At 40.6% G+C, this 25616-nt stretch overlaps 1 protein-coding gene across 12 annotated transcripts in view; it reads left to right on the forward strand.

Annotated features, from left to right (window-relative positions):
• The window catches only part of BPTF (bromodomain PHD finger transcription factor), a 160039-nt gene that overhangs the window by 129641 nt on the left and 4782 nt on the right, over window positions 1-25616 (forward strand). For 7 of the 12 annotated variants that reach the window (XM_059148941.1, XM_059148940.1, XM_059148942.1 and 4 more), the window contains 9 exons: window positions 1746-1968; window positions 2683-3596; window positions 5176-5258; window positions 5787-6012; window positions 11493-11821; window positions 14632-14805; window positions 15844-16036; window positions 16912-16996; window positions 23742-23928. In XM_059148941.1, coding sequence (XP_059004924.1) covers window positions 1746-1968; window positions 2683-3596; window positions 5176-5258; window positions 5787-6012; window positions 11493-11821; window positions 14632-14805; window positions 15844-16036; window positions 16912-16996; window positions 23742-23928 — 2414 coding nt within the window. The remainder of the gene's footprint in view (window positions 1-1745; window positions 1969-2682; window positions 3597-5175; window positions 5259-5786; window positions 6013-11492; window positions 11822-14631; window positions 14806-15843; window positions 16037-16911; window positions 16997-23741; window positions 23929-25616) is intronic. The other 5 variants (XM_059148944.1, XM_059148949.1, XM_059148951.1 and 2 more) reach the window with 3 other exon arrangements.

Genomic DNA, 25616 nt, shown 5'->3' on the forward strand with positions numbered 1-25616 from the left:
TCCCTCCTTGTTAATAAAGAAAGGTACAGACAACAAAGACACACCAGTAGCCCAACAGAGAATACAGAAAGTGACCCATACATATGTGGACACTCTTTCTATGATGGAGGTGTCATTGCAGGTCACTGAGAAAAGGATAGACTGTTCAGTAAATGGTGTTGGGACAATTAAGTTTACATGGGAAGCTGTGAAACTAGGCCACTACCTCACACATAAACTCAATTCCAGGAGGATAAAAGCCCTATCTATGAAAGGTAAAGCTATAAAAGTTTCAGAAGATATGATAGAAGAAAACCTTCATAATCTAAGGCAGGAAAAAAAGGGCTTTCTTACTTTAAAAAAAACACTAATGGTAAAGGAAAAGATTTGCAAATTCATCTACATCGAGAATAAGAACTTCAGGGCACCTGGGTGACTCAGTGGGTTAAAGCCTCTGCCTTTGGCTCAGGTCATGATCTCAGGGTCCTGGGATCAAGCCCTGCATCAGGCTCTCTGCTCAGCAGGGAACCTGCTTCCTCCTCTCTCTCTGCCTGCCTCTGCCTACTTGTGATCTCTCTCTGTCAAATAAATAAATAAAGTCTTTAAAAAAAAAAAAAGAAAGAAAAGAACTTCAGTTCGGCAAACATTATAAAAGTGAAAAGAGTGAGAAAATACAAATACTGTCAAATAAAGACATGAAGAATTACTAAAAATCAAGGAGGCAAAAAGAAAGTTCAGTTTAAAAAAAAAAAAAGACAAAACCTTGAAGAGGAAAGTGGAAATCTAAATGTCCAAAATGAAAAAAAGTACTGAACTCTATTAGTAATGAGGGAAGTGCATATTAAAACTATGTACATAAGAGCTTGGTATAAATTAAAATGTCAGGATCAAGAATTGGCAAAAACATGAAACAAAATGAACTTTCATGCACAACTTCTGGTAGTATAAACTGGTTTAGTCATTTGGAAAACTCCTAGCATTATCTAGCAGAGTTGAGGATATGTGCATACACGTGTCCGGGAGGTAGTACATACAGAGTTTTTACTTCCTGGTCCCCATTTTGACAACAGTGTGGACATTAGCAACCTCCTGACTTGGTGTTAGCATTCCCTGTCTACACCCCAAGTGGACACAGACACACACCATGGGTCATCTGGTACATGGTGAAAAACTGAAACCAGGAGACCTGGGCGCCTCATTTTATCTTACCTTTAACTTGGTCTCTAACTTTGGGCAAGTGACTTGAGCTTTGTAACCTTGAATTTCTAATTAATGATAAGATCATAGTAATATTTTCTCTCCCTACTCCACAAAGTCACAAGTCAATCGTGAAGATCAAACAAGACAGTATCTATAAAGATGCTTTGAAAATTATAAAATAATATGATATATAATAATATATAAATAATCAGAATTTTGTGGAGGCATTAGCCATTTACCTCAGTGCCCTTATTTTATAGATTGGGGAAATTCAGGTCTGGAAGAGTAATACTACTTGTGGACAGATACCTGGCTGTCCATTTGGAGAGGTTGAACTAAAACTCTGGGTTGTTAGTTCATGTTTTTTCCACTATACAACATCAGTCTTTCCACATAAATATTCTTATTTTAGCTTAGATGAATTCCCTCTGATGCTGTTCAGTGCACATCCACATACATGTTTTCACTGTGTTACCACTGTAACATTATTTTACCACCGTAAAAGTGGTATACTTACAGATTGATGCCATGAACACTGCTTATATGTTGTCTGTTCTTCTCCACAGGGTGGCAATCAAGGTTTGACAGTAGTAATTCAAGGACAAGGTCAAACGACTGGACAGTTGCAGTTGATACCTCAGGGGGTGACTATACTTCCCGGTCCAGGACAACAGCTGATGCAAGCTGCCATGCCAAATGGGACCGTTCAGCGGTTCCTCTTTACACCTTTGGCAACAACAGCCACAGCAGCCAGCACCACCACCACCACCGTCTCCACTACAGCAGCAGGTAGAACGTGGGGTTACCAGCAATGCTGCATGTTCTTACTCCAGTGGCTGGGCTAATAGAGGGACGGGAGACCCACTGCTTATCTTTGGGGGGATGTGCCTCAAGCCAGTAGGCTTATGAGATGACTGACTGGTCACCCTCACAGAGTCTCTTATTCCTCCCTATCCTCTCCATTCCCCCCCTAAAAAATACAGAAAATTGGGGTGCGGAGCAAAAAAATAGTGGCTGTCATGGTAACTCTGCCCATACTTGCTTCTTTCCCAGCCTTGTAGGCACCGATTGAATCTTGCAGATAATCTCCGGGAGGCTGGGTCTGTCTGTCCAGCTCATAGCCTCCATCTGAGAGCTGCAGGTCCAGAACCACTTCGTTAGCCTGCTCCTGCAAGCTGCCCTCACCGTGCCGTAGGAGAAAAGGGAGGGTTTAGCATTAGCCTGTGCCAGAAGTCCTGGCTGATTTCCAGAGATGGCGCCTTGCTTTAAAACCCAGCGCTCTGGAGAGTTAGCAGCATGTGCGGAGGGCAGCCTTGAAGCAGGACCTGGCTCCCCAGTTAGGAGAATCCTAGCTCAGGTGCATTTGTGGAACGCATTTCTAAGGCATCAGTCTTCTATACTGCAATTCAGAATTCTCACCTTTAGAAAATCCCCTTCAAATTCTTCTTGACCAAGGTCCCATGTTCTAGAGTAATAGAAATATTTGGTCTTTCTTTTTCACAGGTACAAGTGAACAAAAACAGAGTAAATTATCACCCCCGACACAGGTGCAACAAGCCAAAACCGTGTCGCCAGCTCAGTCCTCAAGTGTGAGTCCTCCAGAAGCCCAGCCACAGACTGCTCAGCCTTCAGCTCAGCCCCAGCCCCAAACCCAGCCCCCGTCCCCAGCTCAGCCTGAAGTTCAGACTCAGCCTGAAGTTCAGACCCAAACAACTGTTGCATCCCATGTCCCTCCTGAAGCACAACCCACCCAAGCACAGTCCTCCAAACCCCAGGCCGCAGTACAGTGTCAGCCTCAAAGTCATGTCCAAGGACAGTCTCCTGCTCGCGTTCAAAGTCCACCACAGACTCGAATACGTCCATCGACTCCATCCCAAGTGTCTCCTGGACAGCAATCCCAGGTTCAGACTACAACCTCACAACCGATTCCAATTCAGCCACATACATCTCTTCCGATACCTTCCCAGGGCCAGCCACAATCACAACCCCAGGTACAGTCTCCAACTCAAACTCTTTCATCAGGACAGACGTTAAGTCAAGTTACTGTTTCATCCCCATCCCGTCCTCAGCTCCAGATACAGCAGCCGCAGCCCCAAGTCATTGCTGTGCCTCCGCTGCAGCAAGTCCAGGTTCTCTCTCAGATCCAGTCACAGGTTGTGGCTCAGATGCAGGCTCAGCAAGGTGGTGTGCCCCAGCAAATCCAGCTCCAGTTACCTATTCAAATTCAGCAAAGCAGTCCTGTGCAGACTCACCAGATTCAGAATGTGGTTACAGTGCAGGCAGCCAGTGTGCAAGAGCAGTTGCACAGGGTTCAGCAACTCAGGGATCAGCAGCAAAAGAAGAAGCAGCAACAGATAGAAATTAAGCGGGAACACACCCTCCAAGCTTCTAATCAAAGTGAAATCATTCAGAAACAGGTAAAGTTATTAAGTAAAAGCAGCATGTTCAGTAGCTTGAATGGTTGTGCTGTGCAGTAGACCTAGTGTTGGCTGTGTTAGGTTTCCGACATGATGAGACAAAAGGCATTGATGGTTCAATTTAGAAGCAGCACTGGATTGCTTGGAACTCTTGGTTGGATGTAAACAATCAGTGCTTATTAGAAGAACTACCTGTATTCCAGGAGAACTAAGATGGGAAGAATGGAGTTAGGAGGTTCAGTACCCCTGAATACAAAACTTGAAGGTCTGCCTGAGCTCAAAGCCACTTTAGGCGCCATAGCCCTTTGTTTGAAGTTATTTGCAATTGTCGCTCCTTAGTTTGCATGTAGGCCAAGCAAATTATAGACAGTGGGAACTCATTTGCATTTCTAACCACACCCTCGTAAAAAGGTTGACGTCCTGCTGTTCGGTAGCTTAAATAAAAAGTGGCATCCTCCAGTAGCGGCTTAGCTAAGTAATAAGGCCATTTAGAGGAGTTAGAGTTATTCTACTTAAAGTGAAGTCACACGTATAAGACCCTGTAGCATCACTGGAGAAAACCGTCTTTGCATCGACAGCCTTATGTGAGGCGTTTGAGTGTGGATTTCAAGTGTTCCCAAGTCAATGAGACCTGCGTTCAGTTCCGGGGTCTTCCATTCAGTCTGTGAAACTCATCTCTCCCTTCTGAGCTCTATATCCTCATTAATAATCCCTCTCTTTCCAGCCATACAGGATTATTGTAATGATTGAATGAGGTCATGTATGTGGAAGCATTTTTTATTCTTTATTGGGATGTGTTCAATGTATAGCATTGTATAAATTCAAGGTGTACAATATGTTGATTTGATAGACTCATACTTGGAATATGATCGCCATTGTGGCGATAGTCAGCACCTCTGTCACGTCCTAGGAGCATCATTCCATTTTGGGGGGGAGTAGTTCAGACCTGGTCTCTTAGCACGTTTGGTGATTCTAATACAGTGTGGTTAGAAGCACTTTTTTAAACAACAAAGGGATTTTAAACGTGTATGGTAATATTCTTATAACTTGATGTCATGTATATGTTCAAATGCATCATTACCCAGCTTTTACTATTGTGTAGTCTGTAAATTGAGAATTATCACAATGTCTATCTTTATCCGAATCTCTGTGCAAAGTGGGATGGGGAAGGAGGGGAAATAATCTGAAATTGATTCCAAGGAAGAGAGCGTAATGTTAGAAAAAAAATGGCTGTTGGAGAATCCTAGCTGGGTAAAAATTACAGCTTATAGTGCTTAATCTCAAACAAGTGAATTGGGTTTTTCATGTCTCAGAATCTCTTCTATAAAATGATCCCCTTCAGGGTTATTAGGAGGACTCATTGAGGTAATGTCCAGTGCTTACTTAGCACAGTGCCCAGTACACGGTAAGCACCCAGGCCATATTGTTGTAGCTCTAATCTTATTTGTATTAGGATATAAAATTCTTACCGTTTCTTCGGGAAACATACACGTGCTCAGATTTCTGCTGTTGTTTTCTGTATACCAACTTGCAGTCATTATATAAAATATGCACTTTGGGATTTTGTTCTGTCCTGAAGGTGGTGATGAAGCATAATGCTGTAATAGAACATTTAAAGCAGAAAAAGACCATGACTCCAGCCGAAAGAGAAGAGAATCAAAGGTAGGGAGAAATGTTAAAACCCAGGAACACAGCGACTCGTTGAATACCAGCCTTTCCTCTTTTTTTTTTTTTTTTTTTTTTTTAAAGATTTATTTATTTATTTGACAGAGAGAGAGATCACAAGTAGGCAGAGAGGCAGGCAGAGAGAGAGGAAGGGAAGCAGGCTCCCTGCTGAGCAGAGAGCCCGATGCGGGACTCGATCCCAGGACCCTGAGATCATGACCTGAGCCGAAGGCAGCGGCTTAACCCACTGAGCCACCCAGGCGCCCCACCAGCCTTTCCTCTTTAGCGTGCACATGCTCAGGAGATCTGAGGTTACAGTTGTTGTTGTTTTTTAAATCTTGGCTGAAGTTCGTTAAATGAGAACACTTGGCACTACTAGCTGCTCATAACTGGTTTGAATCACTCCTTGAAACTTACCAATCATAGAAAGTTTGTGTATCAACCATAGAGATACAGAAAAATGATTTCTTAAGCCATTTCAGACTGAAATGCCCAGCATCACATGGATTGTCTATTTCTCTCTAGAATGATTGTGTGTAACCAGGTGATGAAGTATATTTTGGATAAGATAGATAAAGAAGAAAAACAGGCAGCAAAAAAACGGAAGCGCGAAGAGAGCGTGGAACAGAAGCGTAGCAAGCAGAATGCCACCAAGCTGTCTGCGCTGCTCTTCAAACACAAAGAACAACTCAAAGCGGAGATACTAAAAAAGCGAGCGCTCCTGGACAAAGACCTACAGATTGAAGTGCAGGTAAGAAGGTATTTCCTTTCCTTCTGTGTCCAACATGTAGCATTTAACTTTATTCTTTTCTTTTTTCCCCCTGCAACTTTGGTTAAGCTTTAAATGTCAGCTTGTGTCTAGAACTTAACATTTTTGTACAGAGAATTAAAACAGTGGGACATGTGTCTTTTGAAACAGGACAGAGGTTTTATATCTGAAGGTATGTTGTAATCTCTAATGTAGCCACTACAAGAGGTCAGTCTATCGATTTAAAGAAAAACATTTTGAGAACCCTCTTGGGGATAGATAGCTTTTATGCTCTATGACATAGTCTCGCCAGTAGTTACCAGGAGCCATGTTTCTTGAGAAAGGTAGACCAAGAACTGCAAACTAGTGTTGGAAGAATGGAAAATAAAGAGTTGCCCATTAAATAAGGCACTTCCTCCTTAACATGTAACTGATCGTGTAGGCATTGCTAATCCTCTGTTCCCTTAGGGGATTTATTGAAAAATGAAAGAGAACATCTATTCATATATATTTGAACAGCTTCGTAAAGAGAAGTAGGCTATTTAAAGCATCCCTAGAAGTACCTTGTATATTTTAAGAAGATGAGAAATATTTTTTTAAAAACTGATCAGCCCACCAACCAACATTACACAACTCTGAGACATGAGGGATCTTCCCACGAAAGTCAGAAACCAGATGACATTGTCAAAAACCAACATCATTATTCATCACCTCCAAAAATTTCTAGTGCATTAAGTCAAGAAAAGAAAAAAGGAGATAAAATTCTTACTGTATATGGTAGGATTATTATATCAAAACCCCAAAAGAAAAATTTTATTAGAGATTTCAGTGAGGTGGTCACACACGACATGTTGAGACTACAGGCACTGCAAAAAGTGTCAAACAAAAGAGCCAATTCATAGTAGCAAATATTACCCCTCACCTTTAGATCTGCTTCAGATCAAAAATTCTAATGTTCATAAGGAAACCACAGAAATAATAGAAGAAAACAAAATTGTCATTTTTGTGATCTCAGGGTGGGGAAAACCACTTTTGCACATTGCAGATTTCAGATGTCACAAAGGAAAAAGATTTGATGACAAAAGAAAAAGCTTTATATAGGAAGAAAGAAAATACCATAAACAATATTGAAAAACAGGTAACAAACAGGAAAAAAGTTTTGTGACATTGATGACAATTAGTATTACTAAAATTTAAAGAGTAAGGTCTTACTGACCTTACCGACTTAAGGTCAGTAAGAAAACGATGAATATCACTTAACTAGATAAGGAGAATCCTATCACAATATATACATATAATGTATACTTTAAATACCTTGCAATTAAAGAGAAAAGAATACTCTAGTACAAGAATGTGTAAGACATACAAATAAGCAGTTTTCAAATTTAAAAATGCCAAGTACCGGGGCACCTGGGTGGCTCAGCGGGTTAAAGCCTCTCCCTTCGGCTCAGGTCATGATCCCAGGGTCTTGGGATCGAGTCCCACGTCAGGCTCTCTGCTCAGCAGGGAGCCTGCTTCCCTTCCTCTCTCTCTGCCTGCCCCTCTGCCTACTTGTGATCTCTGTCAAATAAATAAATAAAATCTTAAAAAAAAAAATGCCAAATATCAGTAAACATATAAAAAGATAGTCAACCTAGGGATGCGTGGGTGGCTCAGTTGGTTAAGTGCCGGATTCAGCTCAGGTGATCCTAGGATTGAGCCCCACGTTGGATTCCCTGCTCAACGGAAGGCCTACTTCTCCCTCTCCTTCTGCTTGTGCACTCTTTCTGTCAAATAAATAAAATCTGGGGGGGGGGGGGATTTTTTAAGAAAAGGATAATCAATCTAAATACTAAGGAGTGAAATGAAAAGACTTTCTAGAGAAAATATCATGTATTTCTGGAAAATATTACATCAGTGTGTAGCAAAAGACTCTAAAATGTGGATATTCTGATACTCCATAATTTCAGTTCTAGAAGCTCATCTAAGAAACAGGCAAGATACATGAGCAAGGGCATAATGAATGCCAATCATTATAACAGAAATTTGGAATCAGTCTGAAATCCACAGAGAAGAGATTAGTAATCAGTATTTCTCAACAAAAGTACCAGGCCTTTTCCACAGGCCAGATTTTTACATATTGTAGAAAGTATAAGATTGGGTACTAAATGCTATTATCATCGCCTTCAACCCAAGAAATGACCTTGTCTCCTCCACCTACATTTTTACATACTTGAGGCAACAGCACCACCCTCAGCTGGGAACCCCACTGGATTAAATACATTTGGGAGTGTCCACACAGTGGACTTCCATTTTAACAAAAGGGTGTGCGTAGGATTGGTCCTTTTTGCTTTTAATTCTTTGGGGAAATTCTCAGTGATAAATGCCTAAATGAAAAATTCAGGTTGCAGAATCGTATATATAATGTGACTTATCCATTCAGTTCACTCAGCAGCTATTTATTTAACATCTAACGTGTGTCATATGCTATTCCCACTCCATGTTCTGCTAATAGTCTGTATTCTTTACATATAAGTAAATAAATTGGACATGTACATTCAGATGTCTTTCAAAGTAATTAGCTTGGCCAACAAGTAAAAATAATGTGTAAGTCAGTGTGCCCCCCTCCAAAGATGACCATTTTAAAATAATTTTTAGAATATATCTTGTATATATTATTTTTAATAGATATATTCTTGTATAAATATAATTTATACAGAAATACAATCACACTGGAGACAACGTATACTGAACATTTTTCTGCATTCATTATACTTTATAGCCATTTAAAAATATATTTTTTTAAGATTTTATTTATTTATTTCACAGACAGAGATCACAAGTAGGCAGAGAGGCAGGCAGGGAGAGGGGAAGGCAGGCTCCCCACTGAGCAGAGAGCCCGATGCAGGGCTCGATCCGAGGGCCCTGGGATCATGACTTGAGCCGAAGGCAGAGGCTTTAACCCACTGAGCCACCCAGGCGCCCCGATAAAATAATTTCTTATTAAGTTAAAATAATTTCTTATTAAATTAAACCTTCATTTAGCTCTTTCAACGTCTCAGACACAATTATTACAAAGTTTTTGTCAAAGTTCTATAAAATTGCATTTGGAATGAATTCAGATTCAGTTATTTATTCTCTTTTTTCAAGAGAGTGGGAGCGGGTTCGTGGGGTGCAGAAGAAAAGAGAATCTTAAGCAGCTTTCATCCCAGCACAGAGCCCGATGTGGGGCTCCATCTCACAGCTCTAGATCATGACCTGAGCCAAAGTCAAGGGTCAGACACTCAACCAGCTGAGTCACCGAGGTGCACAGCATCCGCACTGAAGTGAGAGTTTTCTTTTTGTTTCCTCTCTGGAGGCCCAGCAGACCAGTCAACCCTTCCATCAAGCCGGGAGCCTGCTCTTGAGGCCCCCTTCTCTCTGCAGAAGCAGGTTGTTGTTGGGCTTCCACCTCCTAGTTCTGATTCTGGAATCACGCAGGTCTGCAGTTTTAGCCCTGTGCACAGTTTTGTGTTTCCATTTCATAGAGACGTTTATATCTTACTCAAGCGTGGGTCTGTCTTTTCAGTCTTCTCCGTTTTATATTTTACTATCATCGGTATGTTCCTGGAACAGGGGATCAAAGTGTGTAAGCACTGTAACTTTTTTTTTCTTCATGTGACTTCTGTGCCCAGCATGGGGCTCAGACTCACAGCCGTGAGGTCAAGATTCGCCTGCTCTACCAGCTGAGCCAGCCGGGCACCCCACCCCACTACACCATCTTGATCTTTCTAAAATCTATTTCATTATGTTATAAACACATCATATTAACTGGGAAAATGGCACCCACAATTTACTTTCTTCCCTCAGAAGAAGTTTAGACTTTATTTTTAAAGAGAGAAAGGTTGGGGCACCTGGGTGGCTCAGATGGTTAAGCGTCTGCCTTCGGCTCAGATCATGATCCTGAGGTCCTGGGACCAAGCCTCACATCAGGCTTCTGGCTCAGCAGGGAGTCTGCCTCTCCCTCTCCCTCTGCCTCTCTCCCTGCTCGTACTCTCTCCTTCTGCATCTTTCTGTTGCAAATAAACAAATAAAATCCTTAAAAATTAAAAAAAAATTATCAAAGATTTCTTTTAAAAAAGCAACTTCAGGAGCGCCTGGGTGGCTCAGTGGGTTAAGCCTCTGCCTTCGGCTCAAGTCATAATCCCAGGGTCCTCGGCTCTCTGCTCAGTAGGGAGCCTGCTTCTCCGTCTCTCTCTGCCTGCCTCTCTGCCTTCTTGTGATCTCTGTCTGTCAAATAAATAAACAAACAAAATCTTTTAAAAAAGAGCGAGAGAACGGTTGCTGAATAGTCATACAACTTTACCTTCTCACAAGACTATCTAGATGTTAGATAGAAAAATTCATTAAACCAAGACCATTCAGCTTTTTTTTTTTTTTAAGATTTTATTTATTTATTTGAACAGAGATCACAAGTAGGCTGAGAGGCAGGCAGAGAGAAAGAGGAGGAAGCAGGCTCCCTGCTGAGCAGAGAGCCCGATGTGGGGCTCGATCCCAGGACCTTGGGATCATGACTGGAGCCGAAGGCAGAGGGTTTAACCCACTGAGCCACCCCGGTGCCCTGACCATTCAGATTTATTTGTTAGAATTTTGTGATGTTTACAGGGGTGCCTGGCTGGCTGAGTCACTGGAGTATGCGACTGTTGATCTCTTAATCTCGGGGTGAAGTCCGGGCCCACATTGGATGTAGAGATTACTTAAATTTGTGTGTGTGTGATGTTTAAAAGCTTGGTCATAGCAGTGACTTATTCACACCAAGTTTATACATGGATGCCAATGACGATAGCTTTTTTTTCTCTAGGGAAATAAGCATTTCAAAGAATAAGTTGTAGCACTAGGTAACAGAGGTGTGTCTATAAAGTATTTCACATGAAGAGAAGTAAGGACATTTATTTATGTCAAAATGTGTATTGTTAAAATAGCTTTCCCTGCATTCTTCAGTTCTAGACATAGGAGCATAATAAACAAGGCAAGTCTGTCTCTCACTCAGTTTTTGGGCTGGTCAAAGATCACATCTTGAGTGTCATGTTCAGTTCTTGGTGGGTCTCGCTCCAAGGACGAGACAGAGAACAGCCGGAAGGAAGCAGTCAGTGGGTGAGGACACTTGAATCCCATTCTGAGCAACAGCTGAAATAATCAAGACACAACACGGGCAAGCCAGGAGGGCTATTGTTTTCAGAAAATTGGTCATCTTTCTGTCAGATCTTCTTTGAAGATAGCAGCTTTCCAGTTGTTGCATAATCTTCCCTTTATATTTCTCGTGGATTTGATTGGGTTCAGAGTATGGTTAGGACACTCCAGTGACTCCCCTCCCTCACACTAGGCTGAACTGTGGAACTGCTCCGACAAGGGAGGTAAGGCAAGAAGGAAGGTCATGTAAAGTCCTCTGATCATGTGCACTGACCAAAGTCGCGCATTTACATTAAGTCCAATGACAGTCTTGCATTGTCTTTAATTGACAACAGGAAGAACTCAAGAGAGACTTGAAAATTAAGAAGGAGAAAGACATGGTGCAGGCAACAGCCGTGGCGGCCACTTCGCCTGCAGCGCCGCCTGCGCCTCCAGCCCCTCCGCCTTCACCCCCGCCTCCGCCTCCCCCGCAGCACACAGGCCCCCTGGCCACAGCCACGGCCACGGCCACACTGCCTGTGGCTTCCCAGAAGAGGAAGCGAGAAGAAGAAAGAGACTCAAGCTCCAAGTCCAAGAAGAAGAAAATGATCTCTACTACCTCAAAGGAAACTAAGAAGGACACAAAGCTTTACTGTATCTGTAAAACGCCTTATGATGAATCTAAGTGAGTAGATCTTTTCGGGCTCTAGTTTATTTTCTTACAAGTTTAGCTGTTAAATTTCCAGTTGCGAAGAAAATGAGTGTATTGGTAGCAATGTCAATGAAAGTAGTTGAAAGTAAGGGTAATGATGTTTTGTCTGTGGTCTTGTAGCTGATGTTCTTAAACTTGACACTAGAGAAGTAAAAATTTTTGTATTTTACGTGTTCATGATTCATGTTTGTTCTTCATCGTATTCTTTTCTGTCAAAAACAAGCTTTCTGTTGCTCTTTTGCTTTCTCCTCTTCTCTCTGGATTAACTCCAAATCAATTAGTAATGTTGTCTGGAGAAGGAGGTCTATTATTACTGCTGCCCAAAGCTGAGAGCAGCCTTTCTGGAACCTGTTCACAACCTTATGATTACATCAAATCTTAGCCACTATCTGATATAAATGGTGCACAAGGTTTCAAGTTTGAGTGGTTTTGGTTTTTTATTGTTTAATTTTAAGCAATTCTGTTTTTGGTATTGTAATACTGACAATATTATTTTTGTCAAAGTTCCCACTTTCTTCTTGGGGACAAATGCTAGAGTGTTCTTTTCACTCAGTCTTCAAGAATGACACTCAAAAATGTGATAATAAAGCATGGCAGCTGGAAGCTGTTTTTGGCTGTTGTGACTTGTATTTGGTGATATATACAAGATTTTAAAAACACTAATCCATGAATGTAGTTTCATTTTTTGTTATCATTATCATTCAATGAAGTATTTAGCTTTCATTTTGAGTATTTAAATGTAGGCCAGCTTTTTAAAGTCAAGGTTAACTAGTGCTTTTTGCAGTAACCAAGAAGTTTGTGCTAAAAATATATGATTATTTAGGGTTAGCCATGCTTAATATCTACCTTCAGTGGATGCCTAATCAATTTATAAAATAAAATAGTGATCTTTTCAATCACGTTTTTTAAGTTGCAACTTTGAAGCTGCATTGGCGGTGCTATTTAAAATTATAACCAGGTGCTAGATCAACACTTTCTATTGCTAGATTTAGCTGTGTGTTGAATTAAGCACCTCAGTTTTGGTGTCTTCCCTTTTCATTGTCTTTATTGGAAATGACAGATAATGTGGAAAGTGGGGCCCTGCTAACTGATTTTGCCTTTAGTCTAAAACAAGCGTGCCTCCCTTTAAGCTCAAGAATACTCAGCGATTTATAGAACAAAACAGAACATGATTTACTTTCTTTACAAAAATATCTGCTTATGGACTTCATTTAAATAATTAGACTTCTTTGGCTTATTTAAAATATTCAGATCACAGAGATTCATCTCACACACGTTTTTGTCATACTTACGCTGCCTAAAATGAGGCACGCATGAACATGTCCTCATTCTACTGTGATCGCCTCATCGTCTCGTGGGTATTTCCTATTTTTCAGTTTGTTGTTACTAAAATTTCAATAGGCCAAGTTCATCCACTTCCTGTTGTAGTCGGGATGAGTTAGTGTTTTTTAGGAGTATTTTGTAATCTCTTGTACCAAACTAGGCTGGTTTGGGAATCTAGTGAGAGTGACTAACACTTGAAATTCAAGTCGTGAGCTCACTTAAAGAATACATTGCCTGCCATCCAGTGAGGGCCACATCCAGAAACACCCTGAAGGCCCAGTCCCTAATGAAAATCATGCAGGAGTCTCACTTCCCAAAATAAAAAAATTAGTGGGACTAGGATGAACTACACAGTCCTGTATCATTACTCCTTTACATTCAGATGGCACTTTAGTTTGAGGACCAGTTCCATTTCTCCAGGTGAATTTACCAAGAAAGACTTGGGTAGAACCACATCAGCAAGCCAGTCAGATCCCTTAGGGGTCCACACTAATTCTTGCTGTGATTTTTACACGGCGTTCCTACATCGCACTGCCAGCACTTTGAGATACACTCTGTGTTTGTCGTAGAGATGCTTCTCATTCATTCTGTCATTTGGGATCTTACATTACAAAAGCCTTGAGGTTTAACTGCATGTGCTTACCCTCAGTTACGTACCCGTAGCACCCCAGCTCGCCAATTACTTGCTGTCTTGGCTACCTGTTCCCATACCACACTCCACACTGTGTCTCCCCCGTTTTGAGTTGAAGCAGTTCTTTACCAGGTAATTAACCTAGTCACTCTCCACATTGTCACATACATTACATTGAAAAACTGGTCCTTGTTGTAATCTGTTATAATTAAATTCCCATATTAATTTAGAAAACTTAGTAGAAATTGAATACCACATATACTTTTCTTAGATTTCTTCTTCATACCACATTTTGACCATTTATCTTCTACACCTGGCTGACGTGCATGTTCCTTGTAGTGTAACTTCTTGGTGTTTGCGCTTTGCTTTGTTTTCAAATTTAAACTGTGAGATACATTTTCAAACCTATCTAAGAAATAGCCCTGAATTTGAAATGGCTTCTGTGGCATAGGTTTGACAGATGTAAGTCTTTGATTCTTTGGCTTTGGTTTTTGTGCCTGTTACAGTTTTATACACATTCATTAAGAGGGAGACATTACCATCAGTGTGTTGTTTATTTTTTCAAATTCCAGTATGTTTTTAAAGACCCATATTTCACTAAACAGTGTATTTGTTGAAATTGATGTGAGTGATTTTATGTTTCTACACTTGATACAGTGTCAGATGCTGTAGTTTGCCAGGAGTAGAATGGTCGGATGCAGGATGTTTAGCTGACTCATTGCAGAAAGTAATCCTATAAGAAAGTGAATCAGGACAGGGAAGACAGATTTAAGTATCTTGCAGCTCAAAATGACAATTACATTGTCATTTTCATTGTGAATACTTTTAGGTTCTATATTGGCTGTGATCTTTGTACTAACTGGTATCATGGAGAATGTGTTGGCATCACAGAAAAGGAGGCTAAGAAAATGGATGTGTACATCTGTAATGATTGTAAACGGGCACAAGAGGGCAGCAGTGAGGAATTGTACTGTATCTGCAGAACACCTTATGATGAGTCACAGTGAGTTCTGATAAGAGCATCATATTTAATAATTTAGGAAGCCAAATTGCTCTGACTGGTTACTTATTTATTTTAAAATAAAAAGCAAGATCTTTTTCTGCATATATTATACACTTACATTACAAATTCCTTTCCAATTTTTTTTCTCTTTTTTTCCCTCTTTACCTCCCCTTCAAAATTTATGTTGCTTCACAGTGAATGTTTGAGATGCATTGGGGGAAAATATCGTTTAATGGTCGACTTGATTCTTCAATATGTAACATAGAAATTAATGAGATTAAAATAGCCTGACTTGTTTGGACTTTATCAGTGTTTGAAATGGCGCTTTATTGTAGGTTAGGGGTTAAAAAAAAAAAAAACACTAATTTGGGTATAATTTCTGAGACTCTGTTATTAGCTTATAGGATTTTGAACTCCCGGTTGGGTGGCCAGTACCAGCTTCCCATTTGATACAGTACTAGTTGAAAGATTTTTGGTTTATTTTGTTTAGAGCTTTAAAGTCAATTAAATATTTTGCATTTTTCTTCGTATTAATTCTCCACTATTACAGTGTTCTTTTGTGCTTTCTTTTTTCTTTTGTTTTTTTTTTCTTTCTTTCTTTCTTTTTTTTTTTTTTTTTTTTTTTTTTTCTTTTTTGGTAAAGATTTTATTTATTTGACAGAGAGAGACACAGCGAGAGAAGGGGAGTGGGAGAGGGAGAAGCATGCTTTCCGCCGAGCAGGGAGCCTGATGCAGGCCTGATCCCAGGACCCTGGGATTAAGACCTGAGCCGAAGGCAGACACTTATCAGCTGAGCCACCCAGGCGCCCCTACACAGTGTTCTTAATAAACTTTTATTGCTTGTTCTTAACATCAGAAACACTAAATTAACACAGTTGAATGCCAAGCTGCAAAAGTATTAAAACAGTTGTAATACTAAAACTATTTTATATGCAGAGTTAGAATCTTTTCTGGTGCATGTTTTAGTGTTCTTTAAAATAAATTGTGTAATGCGATCCCATCTGTTTTGAACTCACATTTCCATTTCGGATCTTGCAGATTCTATATTGGCTGTGATCGGTGTCAGAATTGGTACCATGGGCGCTGCGTTGGCATCTTGCAGAGTGAGGCAGAGCTCATTGACGAGTATGTCTGTCCACAGTGCCAGTCAACAGAGGATGCCATGACAGTGCTCACACCGCTGACAGAGAAAGATTATGAGGGCTTAAAAAGGGTGCTTCGTTCTTTACAGGTGAGAAACCGCTCTGTGCGCAGCGTTGGAAGAGGAAGTCAACCAGCGTGACTTTGGAGATGTTTCTAGGGTTTGAACCTTCCAGTCACAGAGTCTGTGATTATTTCCTGACTCCTGGCTAGCCTAGTGAAGTACTCCAGACTTCAGTCCTTCACATGCCGATTTCATGAGGTTAACCGTCTCCACACAGGAACACAGTTGTTGATCTAACACTCGGTTTTAAAATGACTCACTTTGTTAACCTAGATTTAATTTTTAAAGACAAGTTTACCTCACCACTGTAGATTGAAAAACAATTTGATTAAATTCTAGGGAGGGGGCACCCGGGGAGCTCCATCAGAAGAGCATGCGACTCTTGATCTTGAAGTCGTGAGTCTGAGCCTGCCTTGGGTGTAGAGATTACTCAAAAATAAAATCTTTAAAGGAAAATACAGATTTTAAAAAAAGAACTGAAAAGAGAACAGTGGTCTCAGTATGTGGATGAAGTTATTTAATAGCGTGCCTCTGTCACCTCATTATCAGTGGGAACCATTCCACACTTGGAACCTATTCCCTCCAGCTATACAGGTAGCAGGTTATCACGTAGGGATGAGAGTACAAGCTTCCGACTTCTATGCTAGTGCTCCACCCGCCCCAGCTGAGGTCCTCAGCCCACCCTTCGAGAACCCTTAGTACAAGGTATGCTCACCCGAGATGACTGATGACTAGAGTGAAGCTCCAGTATAAAATAATTATAAAATAATTTCATCTCTCAGGTTTAAACTGACTTCTGGAGTTTAGGGGTTGATTGATACAGTAACTCAATTGGGAAACTTAAATGAAATGAATATTTCCACCTGACAATAATGTTGTTTTCTGCCCCCTCCCCCTTATAGGCCCATAAGATGGCCTGGCCTTTCCTTGAACCCGTGGATCCTAATGATGCACCAGATTATTACGGTGTTATTAAGGAACCTATGGGTAGGTACTGGAGTTGAATATGGAGTGTTTTCAGATATCTCAGCAGTTACTTATCATCCATGAAACTGGTATATTGTGAGGATATGTTGAGCAAGGCGGGTGGAAGAATAAATTGGCATGGTAACTTGTAGGATAAGTGGGGATTGTGTACAAAAGTTTAAATCTGCATTCCCTTGGACCCAGCAATTTCATTTCCTAGGATTTATATGTGCACAAGTATGTTATTCATCGCAGACTCTAAGTCCAGAAAAACCAGAAATGAGATCAGGGGCCATCAGTAAATCTGTAGAGGAACAGCTGAATCAGATGATACGTGAGCAGAGTACTATGCAGCTGATAAAAGATGAATGAAATCCGTGCACAGATCAGGGTCTGTCTGAGCCTCTCATCACTCTCTGTCACCTTTTCCTCATCTTTTCCTGAAGGAAAGCACGTTTGGTGGGCCCGAGTAGAGAGCCAAGAGACTATACCCTTATTTCCCACGACAAAAAAAAAATGGTAATAAGTAACAGCCACAAGTGATTGTATTGTGATGAACAGTTTCAGGTGCTTGTGCTAAAAACAGTTTATCTGCAAATGAAATTATAAAAATTAAAATGTAGTTAAAGCTTTTAAAATTGCCAAAGTAAGAATTAGCTCCAGCTGTTGAAAGTAGTTCAAAAGCCAGCTAAGCATTTTTTTTTTTCCAAAGATTTTATTTATTTATTTGACAGAGAGAGATCACAAGTAGGCAGAGAGGCAGGCAGAGAGAGAGGAGGGGAAACAGGCCCCCTGCTGAGCAGAGAGCGTGATGCGGGACTCGATCCCAGGACCCTGAGATCATGACGTGAGCTGAAGGTAGTGGCTTAACCCACTGAGCCACCTAGGCGCCCCGCATTTTTTAAATGGGAAGGATTTTACTGTGTATTTGAACGTTGCTAAGAGAGTTACCTGGAACGTTCTCATCACAAGAAAAAATCCATCACTTTGCAGTATATTGATATACCAAGTAATTATGTTGTACACCTAAAACTGATACAGTGTTATATGTCTGTTATATCTCAATTTTTTTAAATGAGAAGGGTTTGTGTTTGATGCAGCTTCAAAGAGGGGGAGAAAACGTGAAGGGGAAATAAGTGAAACTTAGTTAAAACTAAATTAAACAAGTAGCCGTTACCTCTGTTCTGATGTCAAAGGTAGAAGAAGCTAATCTGTGTACATATTTTAGATTTGTATAATCTCTTTGGAGAGAGTATCTGGGGATATTTATTTAGACAGATAATTCTGCTTCTAAACATCATAGAAAATCTAGGAAATAAAGAAAAGAAGTAAGAAAAGATAGATTGTACCTTTATCTTTTCCTCACTGAATCCCATTTTGGTGTGCTCTGTGTGTGTGTGTATGTGTGTGTATTAAAATTGAGACCATATGATTTGTTTGAGGGGCACCTCAATGGTTCAGTAAGGGAGGCATGGGACTCTTGATCTCAGCGTTGTGAGTTCGAGCCCATGTATAGAGATTATTTAAATAAATAAACTTAAAAATATATTTGTGTCATCATCTGTTTAACAAACATTTTCCTGTGTTGTTAACCTTCAATAACATGACTTTAAGGGCTTTCAGTAATCTGTGAATGGAATCTACCTTTACTTATTTAGCCATAATTCTTTTTTTTTTTTTTTTTTAAGATTTTATTTATGTATTTGTCAGAGAGAGAGAGTGCACAAGCAGGCGGAGAGGCAGAGAGAGAAGCAGGCTCCCTGCTGAGCAAGGAGCCCGATGTGGGACTCGATCCCAGGACACTGGGATCATGACCTGAGCCGAAGGCAGCGGCTTAACCCACTGAGCCACCCAGGCGCCCCCATAATTCTTTTCTTTTTTTTTTTTTTTTTTTTTTTTTTTTTTTTTTAAGATTTTATTTATTTATTTGTCAGAGAGAGAGCGAGCGAGAGCGAGCATAGGCAGACACAGTGGAAGGCAGAGTCAGAGGGAGAAGCAGGCTCCCTGTGGAGCAAGGAGCCCGATGTGGGACTCGATCCCAGGACGCTGGGATCATGACCTGAGCCGAAGGCAGCTGCTTAACCAACTGAGCCACCCAGGTGTCCCCCCATAATTCTTTTCTTAAAGAGCTGGATTATTTTCTGTCCTTTTTTTCCCCTCCTCCTTTTTTTTTAATACCACCAAAATGTAAACAGCCTGTTATGTAGTAGGTGTGTACACAAAGATAATACAGATCTCCAAGACACAGTAGTGAAAGGAGAATCAAAGTCACAGAAAAATACCTGGATTTCAAGCAGCAAACAATTCTGTATTTTCTAGGCCACATAATTGTATTTAGAAATGCAGAGAAGATACGTACAAAGATAGAGGCTAAGTTGAAGATTGTAGTTTCTTTTCAGGGAATGAGGGAGCCAACAAGATTAGCAGCTTTTATGTATTTTCTTGAACAGAAGTAGGGTTATATGAATAGACCATGTTTTATAACATACTTTATAAACTTCTCAGTACATTTTTTCATACCGCGTGAAAATATGTGGTCTAGACCTACATCATTGTTATTCGTATCCCATTTATTTAATCACCCCCAATTAATGGGTTTTTCACTTGTGTGCAGTTTTTGCTGCTATACACAACACTTCTGCAAACATCTTTGTTTATGCATTTGCCTGCACTTGTTTTCTGAGAAGAAATTCCTAGAAGTAGATTTTCTAAGAGTTAGAATTTCTGAGTCAAAGGAATATGTATATACTTTTTAGGCTTTTGATAAATATTTTCAAATATCACTTCTGCAAATTGAACCAGTTTCCAGTAACAGCATGTATACGTATTCTTCCCTCTCTACTCTTGAAAACACTGAGTATTACACTTTTGAGAGGAAACATTTTATTTGAAAATATTTATTTCAAAACGATGTGTTTAGTATACAGGTGTTATAGAGGTGCAGTAAAATATAAAATGTCTTACCACTCATACTCTTACTTGGAGGTAATTGTTGAAGATAGGCCGATGTGTTATTTTTAATTTCTGCTAACTTGGATAAAGAAAGTGGTTCTTTGGCTTTGCATGACTTCAGTAACTAGTGATGTGTACTTATTGTCTGAATTTTATGTGAGTTTCCTATTTATGTATTTTGTGGTTTTTTTCTCTAGATAATCATACTGTCACTGTTCCTTAACGGGCTCTTTTATATCACAAGGACTGACTTAGGTGGCTCAGTCAGTTGGGCATTGGATTCTTGATTTCAGCTCAAGACTTGGTCTCAGGGTCATGAGATCAGTGTGAAGCCTACTTCAAAATGAAAATGAAGTCCTATACTGATTTTTTTTTTTTTTTTTTTTGAGAGAGAGAGAGTGAATGTGTTAGCCCAGGGAGGGGCAGTGGGATAGGGACAAGCAGACTCTGCTGAGCGCAGAACTCAACACTGGGCTCAGTTCCATAACCCTGAAATCATGAAGTGAGCTGAAATCAAGAGTCGGACATTAACCTGCTGAGCCACCCAGGCACCCCAGCAGATGATCATTTTTAACACTCTTGGATTTAAATCTATTCACCATTATAAATTCTGCTTCTGGAGTCATACTTTAGTCCTCTGCTCTTCCCCAGATTTATAAATACTCAGTTATATGTTCTCCTAGATCGTTCTTTCTGGTTTTTTTGTTTTGTTTTGTTTTGTTTTTTGAGAGAGAGCAAGTGCACAAGCGGGAGGGAAGGGAAAGGGAGAGAGCATCTCAAGCCGACTCTGCATCGAGCCCAAAGCCTGATGGGCGGCTCTGCACCACAGCCCTGAGATCATGACCTGGGCCAAAACCAAGATTCATACACTTAACAGACTGCCACTCAGGTGTCCCTCTAGTAATTTCTTTTTAATGGCTGTCTCATTAAGTTGGAATCACAAAATGTCCAAGCACTATTCACATACATTATTAAAATTAGCCAGGCAGGAAGCACGCAGAACTTAAGTGCTATATTAAGTGTTTACTCTTTCCTGTACAGCTTGCTGGACCTACTGCACACAGCAGGTGTGCCCAAGCCTTGCTTAAAATTTCATCAGGCTAGGAGCATGTTTGCAGATGTTTTTTCCCTTATCTACATAAACTGGAACTATCAAAGATGGGTGTGTGGGTGTGTTAAGATATATATAACAGGTAAAAAAAAAAATACAAAAAAAGACCAAAAAAAAAGATATATATATAACAGGGATACACACACACACACACACACACACATATATATATATAAAACCGGGGTAGCCTTGGTGGCTCAGTTGGTTAAGCATCTAACTCTTGATACTGGGTCATAATCTCAGTGTTGTGAGATCGAGCCCCATGTCAGGCTCCATGTTCAGCCGGCATCTGGTTCCTCCTCCTCCATCTCCCCCTGCCCCTCCTCCTGCTTGCACTTTCTCTCTTTCCCTCTCTCAAATAAATAAATTGTAAAAAAAAAAAAAATTATATATATATATATATAAACAACTGTTTAATATGCACAGTTCAATGATTAATCACATTCACAATGTTGTGTCTTTTAGTACCTTTTATTTTTTACTTTTTTAAAAGATTTTATTTATTTATTTGACAGAGAGCAAAATCACAAGTAGGCAGAGAAAGGAGGGAAGCAGGCTCCCCGCTGAGCAGAGAGCCCAATATGGGGCTCAATCCCAGGACCCTGGGATCATGACCTGAACTGAAGGCAGAGGCTTTAACCCATTGAGTCACCCAAGTGCCCCTTTTAGTGCCTTTTAACCATTTTCACTGTTGTCCTTAAATTTTGATCCACCTAGAATTATTTTGGCATTAGTGTGAGGTAGAATTTTTTCTTCAGATATGTAGAAGGTTGCCTCAACCCACTTTATTAAGGAATTTTTTTTTTCTTCTGCTGCTTATTTGAAATGACATCATCAATATACATACAGTTTTTATACTGAATGCAGTTAGGTTTGTGCCCGGTTTGAGTACGGCTCCATTACTGTTGGTGTCGTCCTGCACGTGCCACACTGTCCATTATCGCAGCTTTATATGTTTCATGTCTGATAGATTAACTTCTCTCCTGCTGCTTTTGTTGTTCAGTGTTTCTTAGATATACTTAAGACTTGAAAATCATTTTCTCAGGACACCTGCTTGGCTCAGTCGTTTGGGCAGCTGACTCTTGGTTTCGGCTCAGGTCCAGATCTCAGGGCTGTGAGATTGAGCCCTGTGTCGGGCTGCGTGCTCAGCACCAAATCTGCTTGAAGATTCTCTCTCCTGCCTCTCCCCCAACTGGCAGACACCCACTCTCTCTCTCCTTCTCTCTTTCTCTCGCTCTCAAAAAAATCTTTAAAAAAGTCATTTTCTCAAATTCCAAAATAATTATTGAGATTTTTTTAAAGATTTTATTTATTTATTTGACAGAGATCACAAGTAGGCAGAGAGGCAGACAGAGAGAGAGAGGAGGAAGCAGGCTCCCTGCTGAGCAGAGAGTCCGATGCGGGACTCGATCCCAAGACCCTGAGATCATGACCTGAGCCAAAGGCAGCGGCTTAACCCACTGAGCCACCCAGGTGCCCCTAATTATTGAGATTTATTTAGAACTGTTACCTGTGAGTTTGTCAGTCCTGGATTGACTTGAGATCACCAGCTTTTTATGTAAAATTATATAGAGAGGGCACCTGGGTGGCTCAGTGGGTTAAGCAACTGCCTTCAGCTCAGGTCATGATCCTGGAGTTCTGGGATCAAGTTCCGCATCGGGCTCCCAGCTCTACGGGAGTCTGCTTCTCCCTCTGACCTTCTCCCCTCTCGTGCTCTCTCTCACTATCTCTCTTTCAAATGAGTAAATCTTCAAAAGAAAAAAATCGTATATGGAATTTTCCTTCAACCACAACTTTCTCCTAGGATGTAATGTTCTTACAGGTAGATTTAGTGCAGTATATTCAAAAGCACTTAACCTGTGTGCTGCCTGAATTATTTTAGTAATTTCGGCATACTACCTGTACTATTAACGTACTATTTTTATTCATATCAGCTAATATTTTTCCTTTTATTTTAAGAAGACATTTTACGTCCTTGCCACCGTGTTTAGTCAGTATCACTTGTTACCAATATACAGTAACAATAAAAATAATGAAAAAATTATGTTATTAAAATCGAATACAGGGGCGCCTGGGTGGCTCAGTGGGTTGGGCCGCTGCCTTCGGCTCAGGTCATGATCTCAGGGTCCTGGGATCGAGTCCCGCATCGGGCCTTCTGCTCAGCAGGGAGCCTGCTTCCTCCTCTCTCTCTCTCTGCCTACGTGTGATCTCTCTCTGTCAAATAAATAAATAAAATCTTTTTAAAAAAAAAAAAAATCGAATACAGATACACAGATACCACAAAACTACAAAGATTTTTTGTTTGTAATTTTGGATTCCCTCTTTCTCTTTGTACATGTAGTGTATATACGTAATTGCTCGCATGTAAAAATGTACTTAGATGTGTGTTGATGGTGTCGGTGTAGCTTCTTTTATTTCAACCCAGCTGAATAAAGGGCTATTTTCTGTAGTTAACTGAATATAAAAGTACCTTCTTAACAGTAGCCAAGATTTATATTTTAGAATCCCCAATCAAAAACAAAATTGGAGAAGTGCTCCTGTTTTTTTCATGAATTATTAAGTAGTTTCCATTGGTGAATCAGCTTCGTTTCCTGGACTGTTTGTGCAGGAAATCTGTATTCTTGTGAGTCAGAACCGTGGGCAAGATTTACGTTGGATCGACCTTAAAGCTTTGAAAATGTTTTTACGTTTTGTGTTTTTAAGACCTTGCCACCATGGAAGAAAGAGTACAAAGACGATATTATGAAAAGCTGACGGAATTTGTGGCAGATATGACCAAAATTTTTGATAACTGTCGTTACTACAATCCGAGTGACTCGCCTTTTTACCAGTGTGCGGAAGTTCTGGAGTCCTTCTTTGTACAGAAATTGAAAGGGTTCAAGGCTAGCAGGTGAGCATGTGTCTTAGTGTTCGAAAGTAATCCAGTTCCTCAAATTCTGTGCTGTTTTGTCTAGGGATGTAGTGCTGTTTATGGTAAATTTGAACCTTGAAATCAAGAATCTTGAAGGAAAAAAAAAAAAATCAAAACTCTAGCATTATGATATACCGCCAAGGACAAGAAGACGAACTCATTATGAGAAATTGTTGAGTTTGTGATTTGCTTAAAATTTAAAAGTAATTTTTTAAAATAAAACACTTATCAGATGCGTGTGGAATGTGAGGTGCTGTGGGGCAGGAGCGCCCGCTGGCTCGGTCAGTGGAGCTTGCGACCCTTGATCTCAGGGTCACGAATTTGAGCCCCACATTGGGCCTAGAGTTTACTTAATACAATTTATTTATTAATTTAAAGAAATGCCGTGGGGCCCATACAGAGGTAGTAGTAAGCCCAAGCCCTTGCCCATATTGAGTTTGCGAAAGGATAAAGATGACTGTTGAGGAGGGTAGAGTAAAGGGAAGTCCGGGAACAGGGGTTTAAGTACTTTCTTAATTTATGTTTGCTGTAACTTTGAAGTCATAAAATGGTTTATTCCTGTGGATATTTTTCTGTGGGCAACACTAGACCTTTCCTTTGAACCTCCCGTGTCTGAACTTCAGTCCCTGCTTTTCAAGCCCATGACTTCCTTCCTTCCAACAGAAGCCCGTTCTCCATCTGGTGATAACTGCTACCTCTCGAAGCCCTGAGACTCACGGGTCCCACCCGCCATCCACCAGCTCGCACGCTTGACCCTCCCTAGATAGTCAGACTGGGTAGATCTTGGCTAGTTTGGGACCTGGCCATCTCTCTTACCTAGTGGGCTCTGCATACCAAAGTGTAAGAGGCGGCGCTCAGCTTCATTATTTTCCTCTCAGGACAGTCCATAGGGTGTTGTCTCTGTCCTTGTCCTGCAGCAAGGTAGATCAAGAGCTGTGTTTAAGCATCCCTTTACATAGACTAAAGGTAAGGGACAAGCTCAGGAATCAAAAAATGTAGGCAAGGAAGGAAGGAAACCAGGTAGGTAGGCAGCCTCTAGACCAAGGACAAAGAGATTTTACAAAATCTGTAATACTTTGCCATTTGTATCATCTTCTGTTAAACCATTAGCTGTAAAACCTAAGGTGGAAGAGGATTTACTCAACATGGTGAAGCCCCTAGTAAAATAATAATAAATAAAAAGGGATGCGGGCTGCCTGGGTGGCTCAGTCAGTTGATGCCGCCTTTGGCTCAGGTCATGATCCCAGGGTCCTGGGATGGAATCCCGCATCAGGCTCCTTGCTCGGCAGGGATCCTGCTTCTCTCTCCGCCTCTGCCTGCATGTGTGCTCTCTCTCTCTCTCTCTGACAAATAAGTAAATAAAATCTTTAAAACAAACAAACAAACAAAAAAGAAATTAAAAAGTATGAACTCAGAATAAGAAAAGAATACGGTAAAAGCTGGTTAGCTGATGAGGTTTTTGTTGTTTTTTTTTAAAGGTTGCTTAGGTCCACAGCCCTGTCACCCTAAAGTTGTGGCTCTCGATGGGGATAATTTGCCCATAACCATACCCCCCACAGGATACTTAGCAGTGCATGGAGACATTTTTTTGTCATACTGAGAGGTGGGAAGTAGTGCTGCCACCTAGTAGGTAGAGGTCAGAGATGCTACTAAACATCCGCAGTGCC

The sequence above is a fragment of the Mustela lutreola genome, chromosome 15 (genome assembly GCF_030435805.1).
Source record: "Mustela lutreola isolate mMusLut2 chromosome 15, mMusLut2.pri, whole genome shotgun sequence".
NCBI lineage: Eukaryota > Metazoa > Chordata > Mammalia > Carnivora > Mustelidae > Mustela > Mustela lutreola.